This window comes from Chamaea fasciata, unplaced genomic scaffold, assembly GCF_029207755.1.
Source record: "Chamaea fasciata isolate MVZ Bird 193981 ecotype frontalis unplaced genomic scaffold, bChaFas1.0.hap1 SCAF_2, whole genome shotgun sequence".
Classification (NCBI taxonomy): Eukaryota; Metazoa; Chordata; class Aves; order Passeriformes; family Sylviidae; genus Chamaea; species Chamaea fasciata.
Genome location: NW_027094087.1, coordinates 115,517,444 through 115,526,514, shown reverse-complemented (window position 1 = coordinate 115,526,514; position 9,071 = coordinate 115,517,444). Strand labels below are relative to the sequence as shown.

Sequence of the window (9,071 nt, the reverse complement as noted above, 5' to 3'; positions counted from 1 at the left end):
AACCAGAGACAAAATAAACCCAGTGCTCCGCCTCGAGGGGGAAAACTCTTTGAGTTTCACGGGGTCAGGGGAGGAATCTGCAGGGGAGTCACGAGCGCAACGTTTTCGGGTCGTGCTGGAAGGAAACGTCAGGGGGCCGCGCTGAGCAGGAAAAGCAAAAACCACTTCAGAGACGGGGGTGCCAACGTTTGTACCTCTAAAGATTCAGCCACTGTTTCCTCTTAGTGTTCTGGCCTTCATTTCAAACAGAAAATAGGGGTTATGGTTGGAGAGATGGAGGGTTACTCTACGAGCTGTCAGAGGAAAAAATGCACCTTTGATATATTCGCTTTGTAGCTGGTTTTTCACTTCACTGAGAGGAGCAGCTGAAAGCCAATCCTTGTATATATAAAATATATATAAAAATTATATACATAAATATAACAATCTGGTTCTGGAAGGTTCCCTGCCCACAGCAGGGATCTTTAAGACCCTGCCCAACCATTATATGATTTCCTGATTATTGTGGAGAAGGATATTACGGAAAACTTCTTTAATATTATGCAATATCTTGTGCAGGGCCAATATTAGAAGGTGTTTTACCTATATCTACAGATATCTCTGCATACAGAGGCTTTGAAAATGAACTTTCAATATGTTTTTCTCATTTTGAAAGCTTGGTACCACCCGTAGTAATGTTTCATTAACACTTCTGTTTCATTGTTTAGTTAAAAAGAAAAAAAACCCCAACCCTTTTTTCTCTTTAGATAAATAAACAGATAGATAAATTTTTTTCTCTTTGTTTTTTTTCTCTAAAGAGAAAAAAATTCTTTGAAGTAACGTGACCTTAAAATCTATTTTGGTGCTCCTCAAGGAAAGTTCAAACCATGAGGACCTAAAAGGATCCGATCCAAGAAGGAAAAGATGAAGAAAAATAAGAGCCGTAGGTGAATCTGAAATACTGAATTTTAATTGATGAGCCAGGGGTAAAATGCAATTATTGGACTTCTGTAGATGCAAAATCCCGTTTCATGGAATCACGGAATGGTTTGGGTTGGAAGGGACTTCAAAGCCCCCCAAAAAACCATATATTGAAACCTATTTTTGATGTTGTGAGTGCCACACGCTCAGCACCCTCTTGTTGATGGCTCCTTTTTCCCTGAGAGGTTTTTTATTTTTTTTCCCTCCCAGCTAAAAGAATGCACCAGGCTCACCTGCATACTTGTCAAACATTTTTATTTGTCATTCACACTAATTATGATATTGAATTTACAGAGGAAACTGTGGTACAAAGAAAGAAAGAAAGAAAGAAAGGAAGAAAAAGAAAAATAAAGGAAGAAAAGTGTTCATTAGAACTACTGCAGCAGTCCAGCTGCTCTGGGTAGTTGCAATGAATTCTCCTGTGGTGCTGGACACAGCCATCCCTGTGGACAGCAAGAATTTACCCTGGGGTGGCATCTAGAGATTTCTGGGGGGGGGGGGAGGAAAAAATTTCTTGTCTTTTCCTATCTGGTTCCAAAAATCAGCAGCCACCCCCTGCTCTCCCTCCCTTCCCAGGAAGAAAAATCCTTGGCAATCAACCCCCCACCCCAAAAAAATAAAAAATCCCCAACCTGATGGTTTCCCCTTCAGGAAAAGTTCAGCGTGAAAGGGAAACTGTTTTGTAAACAGAGCCAGAAAATGCTGAACAAATTCCCTTTGGTGCCACTCTGATGGGGCTGTGTCCCCCCCCTCAGCCTCACCACGTCACACTGAAATTTTGGATTTAAAAAGAGCTGGAATTGTCCAACCCAAAATACCACAAATAACCCACAGAATTTTTTAATTTTTTTTTTCTTTGCACGTTTGTTTTTCCCCTACCACAAAAAAAAAAAAAAAAAAGTGAAGGATGTTGGATAGAGACCATGCTATAACTGTTTACAAAAGTGAATAAAATGTAGTTCCTCTTGAAGCCTAAAAATAACTAACTGGGAAAAGAAATAAGTCTCACTACAGTATTTCAGCGAACACAAAGGTAAGTTCATTAAAAACACAGAGGAAAAAAAAAAAAACAAAGAGAAAAACGCAGAGTAATTACAAGCACTAAATATTTTGGCTAGGAAGCTTCGGAAATCTATTTACAGACATAAATACAAGTGACATCTGGGGATGCAACCCTCGAAGGACAAGGAGAAAAAAACGCCGAGTGGTCGGGGCTGACCCAGCGAGGTGAACAAAAATTCCAAAGGGAAAATGGTACGAGGCAGGAAAACGAGGCGGAGTTTTGCTCTGAGGACAGAAAACGGATCCACTCCTCGCTGGATTTCCGACGCACCCGTGGGAAAGCTCACCCAGGAAGCAGCAGTGAGTGTCTGAGCAGGGAAATTTGGGATGTTTTGGCAAAGGCTGTTCGGAGGAGAGGAATTCTCTCCTTCCCGGCGGAGAATTTGGCAGCATTGTACAAATCAAACCCTTCACTGCATCCTCTTTCCATGCACTAAAGCTCCTCTCCAGTGCCCTGAGAGCCAGCAGGAATTCTTAAATGAGTTTAAATGTTCTTGGAGAGGGAAATATTTGCCCTCAGAGCCAGCAGAACTTACGCGGGGAGATGTTTGACGTGGACGAGGAGCTGTGGAAGGAGCACCCAAGCTGAGAGTAAGGACAGGCAGGAGCTGGATTTCGGGAGGGCGAGGTACCTACAGCACTCTGCTGATGCAGCCCCAGAGCAGAAGCACAAGAATTCTCTTTTTCTGACCCCGTTCACCTCCCCAGGATGATAAAGCAATATAAATATATACATATTATATTATATCCATATAAAAATAGATAATTATACACTCAAATTTGGAGATGGGGGAAATGTTTAATCCAAATGTCTTTTTTTTTTTATCCTGCCTGTTTAAGCGCTCTCAAAATACGAAAGTAAAGACATGAGAGCATTTTCACAGCCTTGAAAAAACTTTGCCATCCTCAGTGGTGGCTACAAAAGCAAATATTTGAGGAAACTGTGGTTTCTGCTGAGTGAATACGCTGAAAGCCACAGTGATTAAACAGATGAATTGCCAGGGATAATGAGCTTGGCTTTCCCTTTCCTTTGCAGTGCTGGACATACCCAGAGAGGTTGGGCTCCCAAATTTGGTTGCTGGCAATAAGAAACATGGGAAACACTGGGAAATTCCAGGAAAGTGTCATTAAGGACACAGGGAAATGTGGTGGTGGCCAGTTTTGTATTTCCTCATCTCGTCCACACCGGGGAGAACCAAATCAAACCTCACCTTTAGGATTTCCTGTGAATCCCTGATTTTTAGCTTCCAGGATGGGTGGGTGGGTTTCAATTCTGGGGGCTAAAAGGGCTGAACAGAAAGGAGGTTGTGGCGTCCCTGGGAAAGTGGTGACCACGTTGACCTCACTTGGTGACCACATTGAGCTCACCTCGGTGACCACACCAACCTCACCTCTGCCACCGGGCTGAACTCATGGAATCATCAAATCATGGAATGGTTTGGGCTGGAAGGGACCTTAAATCCCATCCAGTGGCACCCCTGCCATGGCAGGGACGCCTTCCAGTGTCCCAGGCTGCTCCAAGTTCTATCCAACCTGGCCCTGGGCACTTCCAGGGATGGGGAATCCACAACCTCTCTGGGCACCCTGTGCCAGGGCTTCACAAATTTCACAGGGTTGAATTTATCCCAAATATCCCATCTAACCCTGCCCTCCTTCATCTTAATACCATCCCCCCCTCATCCTATCACTCCATGATTTTGCTAAAATCCCCTCCCTGGGTCACCTGGCCCTTCCTGGCTCCTCCAAGCTCCTCTCCCTGCTGTGTTTCCACTCCCAGCTCTGTACACGCTGGTGGTCCAGTCACGAGGCAGATGTGAGAGCTGCAATCAATTAGGATTTGAAATAAATCAGGGTTTGGATTGCACAGAATGTGCTGAATGCTACTGCTCGGTGATGAGGGACTTTTTTTTTTTAGGGTACTGAAGAGGTGAGAGTCCAACTGTGGGAACGCTACAGCCAGGAGGGGTTCCCGTGTTTCTGTTTTCAGCAGGGTCTCCAGGCTTTCCAAATATATTTCTGATAGGATTTGGATGTTTTCTGTCCTTTTTCAGAGCAAACTCTGGAAAATGATCAAGGGCTATTCCATTAAATGAAAAGCACAAGGCCATGTGTTTTAACAGAAGCATTCTGGGCTTTTTTTTTTTTTTTTTTTTTGCTGAGATCTCTTGAAACGCTCCCTATTTTCTGCACAAAAACGACCTCATTGACAATGGAAATTCTTCGATTCTTCTCAATACCAAAGTGCTACTGCATCCAAATGAAACAAAGAAGCAAAATCATATATATATATATATATATAAAAGAGAAAACTTGAAAAACAAATGGTTTTAAATAAGTCCAGCTGTTTTGCTGCCTGCAGCCAAGGATCTTTTTAATTTTGAACCCTTTTAACTTTTTTTTTCTTTCTTTTTTTTTTTCTTTTTTTTTTTTTCTTTAAATTTCACGACATCAAACACTGATCTGAAGCCCTGCTTTCAAATACTCTCCGAGTTGACCTGCAATTGTTTCTCCGCTCTGAGAGGTACATTAAATAACAATCAGCTCGTTTGGGACGCGCGCGCACAACGCGTCGACATCAGCAGTTTGGAGTTCAGGAGTAGTACAAGAGCTGCTTTCAGAGCAAACCCTCAACAAAATAGTGCCAAAAAAACGTTTACAGTGACAACTGATATGTTTGTGCTGGGACACGGGCGGGCGGAGGTGACGGCTCCGTGCCGAGCCTGCTCCTAGTAAAAGCCTTGTAGATTTACTACAGGGCACAACACCAACTTTAAACGGCCCTCCTCTTCTCCTGGGAGATGGAAATGGAAGGATTGTCCAGGCCCTGGATTTTTCTGGAGCTTTCCAGGTGAGTTTGAGAGCCCCGTGCAGGAAGGGATCTGTTTGCCAGCAGGATGGGACGTGGCTCTTGTGCTGCACAGAAATCCTGGGAGCAAATCTCCCCCAGATCCCCTCAGAGCCAGGACTTCCACCGGAATCACAGAACCAGGGAATGGTTTGGGTTGGAAGAGATCTTAAAGCTCATCCACCAAAACTGCCAAGGGCAGGGACACCTTCCACCATCCCAGGGTGCTCCAACCTGGATTGGACACTTCCAGAGATCCAGGGGCAGCCACAGCAAATCTGGGAATTCTATTCCAGGGCCTGCCCACCCTGCCAGGGAACAATTCCTAATTCCCAAGATCCCATCCAGCCCTGCCCTCCGGCAGTGGGAAGCCATTCCCTGTGTCCTGTCCCTCCAGCGGGCAGGTATTTAATTAGGGAATATTGAATTTGCCTTAGGAAGTATCTACATCCTGATTCCTGATCCTGAGGGTCACCACTTGGTGACAAAGTCGGAGGAGGGAGAGATGACTCCACCACTTGGAAAAGGTACAGAAATTCCCGGGGATTTTGGTGCCTTCCAGCAGGAATTGGGCACCTCAATGCCTCCGAGGATCTTAAGCTGAGTAAAAATGAGAGCGAGATAATTGTAAACAATATTTTTAGGGAATTAGGAGGTCACTTTTGCCCATCGTTACTCCCAGCCTTTTTCAATGTGAGAAATTTGACTTTGGCTGCTACCAAAAAAAGGCAATTGCTGATAATTTTTTTTTTTTAATATAGGCATATTTAAATAATAATAGTATCAACAAATAAGAAAAGTCTAAATATCAAGCATAAATATCAATGAACTCATCAAAGAAATACAGTAGTTGAAAATGACCCAAGGCTGTAGCCGTTGTGTTAAAAAAAAAAAAAAATCCAAGAGATAAAAAGTTAAATTAACTCATTGAAAAAGGGGCTGATTCTTTCGGTTGACAAAGCAAGAAAGAAGCAAGCGTGATTAAAAAAAAAAAAAAAAAAAAGAGCAAAATCTTTTTTTTTTCCTTTGCAATTTATAAGGTGCCGAGAGAAATAAAACAAATTAGATGCAAAGCAGGATGAGCTGCATCCTAAAAAAACCCTCAAAAAACAAACCGAAAAACACCAAAAAAAACCCGAAACCCGAAACAAAACAAAAAAACCCCCCCAGTAATAAAAAATTCCGTCTTCTTTGGAATATATAAACAAAACGAAGAAAAGAAAGAACCAAGTCCAACATATAAAACCTCTCATTCACAGCATTGCTAAAACAGAAGCGTTCACAGTTTCCCTCTGGGAATCTTCCTATACTTCCTTACCCTTAACACGTCCATAAGATGCAGTAAACTCGCTAAGACTTATTTTTGGGGTTTTTTTTTGGTGGTGGGAGGGGATTTTTTTTTTTTTTTTTTTTTTAGCGTTTTTAACTCTTAAAAATAGAAGCGAACCGAAACTCTCTTTTTAGGGCTTGTGGAGACCTCCAAGGCCGGGCACGTTGGGAAAGCCACAGGCCTGGAATCAGGCTGGATAATGGAATCCCTTCTACCCATCCTTCGCTACCTCTGCACCGCCAGCCGGGCCCTCCTCCTTTCCAGAAGCTCCTTCTCCTGCCGGGAATTCTTCACCGAAACGACTCGGCGAAGCCAACGCTCCTTGGCGAGCGCCAACTTTCGCAAAGGTTCGCTCCCGAAACTCGCGGACGACGAACGCGGCGGGCGCCCCCGCAAGAAGGAAGTTTTCTGGGAATCCCTCCGGGAAAACGGGGGGAAATCCCGTCAGTCCTCGACCCCCTTTTTTGAGCCGCTCCCCTCAGTAAGGTCTCCACACGGCTTCCTCCAGCCGGGCCGTGCTGGCCATGTTGGTGGGCGAGTTGCTGTGGCTGCCTTCGGCCTCCACCACGTCGCTCTGGCCGGGCAGGTTGGGGTTGAGCAGCGCCGAGCCCGTTGAGGCGTTGGTACAGGGCGGGTGGATGCGGGGCGGCGAGCGATCCCCGCCGGAGATCATGGAGAACTGGTAGGAACCGGCCGAAGTGCCGTAATAAAGGTGGTAGGACGGGGAGCCCGTCTGGAAAGGGCCACCCTGAGGCTGGGAGGAGCCGGGGTAGGGCGGGGGGAGGTAGGTGTGGTAGCGGGTGGCCGTGGTCATGGCCGACATGCCGATGCCGATGCCGGAGCTGACGGGCGTGGGCGTGTAGGTGAAGGCGCCCGGGTAGTGCATGCGGGGGTCGGAGATGGACGGCAGCGCCGGGAAGGAGCGGTCGATTCCCACCCGCGGGTCGCTGAACGCCGTCAGGTCCGACGCTCCTGGGTGGTGGGGAAGGGAAGGGAAGGGAGGAGGGGAAATGTTACAGGAGCCTGGGAATAGTGAGGTCGGGAGAGCGTCGAGGCCGAGCTGTGCCCCATCCCCGCCAGTGCCGCGTCCAGGAGTTCCTTGGGCACCTCCAGGGAATTTTACTAAATGAGCTGCGCTTTGATAAACCGGTCACAGAGTTAATTAAGTTGGGAAGGATCACAAAGGTCATCGATTCCAAGCGGTGACCCATCCCCAGCTTGGCACCCTGAGTGACACGTCCAGGCCTTCCTTGGACACCTGCAGGGACGGGCGCTCCAAAGCTCCCTGGGCAGCCCCTGCCAAGGCCTGAGCACCCTTTCCATGGGGAAATTCCTGCTGCTGGCCAAGCTGAGCCTCCCCTGGGCCAGCCTCTCTGAAACGTTCCACAGGAGAGTCAAATCCTGCTCTGTCTGACATCCATGGAATTACATCCAGCCCCATCCTCTCTTTCCCTGCCCACATTAAACAAGTGGAGCAGATCCTCTTTAGGAAGGATCCTCATCGTGACTCAGGTTAATGGAAGGTCTCATCCCCAGAGCTGGCAGCTCCGCCTGGTTAAGATAACAACAATAATAATTATGGGAAAAAAAAAAAGAAAAAAAGAAAAAAAAAAGGTCTTTCCAGAAGAAAAACAACTTCTCCTGGCAGCCAAGGCGTGGAGTCTGCAGCAGAGGAGCCGTGTGCTGAAGGAAACACTCCTGAGGAGGAGCAGAGGGAAAACAAAGCCCTTGGCTCTCCCCGGATTCCAAGCTGGAGCAGACTGAGTCTGGGATTCTTGGAGCAGACACACTCCGGAGCCAAGCTCTGAAAGCTCATCGGGACACATCAGCCCACCTTGATGAGCTGTTCCCAATTTCTTAGAGGAGTTCTGAACTTGCTCTTTGCTTCCTTTAAGATCTGCCATCCTTTTTTTCTGGAAAACTAATGGGAACGCACTTCATTCCCCTAAACCCCTTCACCTTTAGGTTTAACACGTGAAAACACAGGATGGAACGGAGCAGCAGGACCTCGGGAGGAGCCAGGGTTCGAGTGGCACCTGCCAGATTTTTAATGTTGCTTCCACACCTCATTCCTGAGAAACTTCCTAAAAACTGCCTGGACACATCGTTAATCAGAGGAGGGCTCGTCCTGCCCTGGCAAAAAGCAGAGTAATGACATTTAACGTCAAGACTGTTCAAATTTATCCCATTTTGTTGTTTTTCTCTCGGAGACTCCAGGTCTTTAGCTGGGAGGGCCTAAAATCCTCCTCAAATTTGCTCTTGGTTCTGCCAAAGAGGAAATTTTTAGAGGCACCGAAGGTGGGCGACAGAAAAAATTGTGACGGATTTTCCCAGGAACGCCGAATGACATTTAGCGTAAGGAATCAGAGCAGGAAAAGAAGGATGCTGACGTGGGAACAAAACCTTTCTAGGTTCCTCCACGAGGCATGGAGAAGCTCCGCCAGCTCCAAGGAAAACCCCTGTGGCCATGGAGGAGGACCTGGGGGTCCTGGTGGAAAACAAAGGGGCCATTCTAATTTTTTCTTTTTCTTAATTTTCGATTTCTAATTCCGTGTAAATAAAGAATGAGAATTTTTACAGACTTTTTTTTTTTTTTAAGAAGAAATGGTGCTTTTTTTTTTTTTTTTTTTTCCCCTCCTCTCTGGAAAGCTCCCTGTGTTTTCAGCCCTCTCAACAACGCAATTATCACCCGGACCTAACAAATAATTGAGATTTGGTGTGAGGCTTTCAAAGCAAGCTAAACATGACAACAACAGAACGGGCTGGAGCACGTTCAAGAGGTTCCCTCTGATCTCAGAAGAAACCCTGAGCCTTCAAATGGGAGCAAGATGTGGAGTTCAAGGAGGGATTTTTTTTGCAGGAGCTCCATGCAAA

At 46.1% G+C, this 9,071-nt stretch overlaps 1 protein-coding gene across 3 annotated transcripts in view; it reads right to left on the bottom strand.

The window, feature by feature from the left end:
* Positions 1-1,198: 1,198 nt before the first annotated feature.
* RUNX1 (RUNX family transcription factor 1) overlaps positions 1,199-9,071 on the bottom strand; it is a 179,874-nt gene continuing 172,001 nt past the window's right edge. For all 3 annotated transcript variants that reach the window (XM_066177189.1, XM_066177190.1, XM_066177191.1), the window contains one exon: positions 1,199-7,169. In XM_066177189.1, coding sequence (XP_066033286.1) covers positions 6,676-7,169 — 494 coding nt within the window. In that variant the 3' untranslated portion in view covers positions 1,199-6,675. The remainder of the gene's footprint in view (positions 7,170-9,071) is intronic.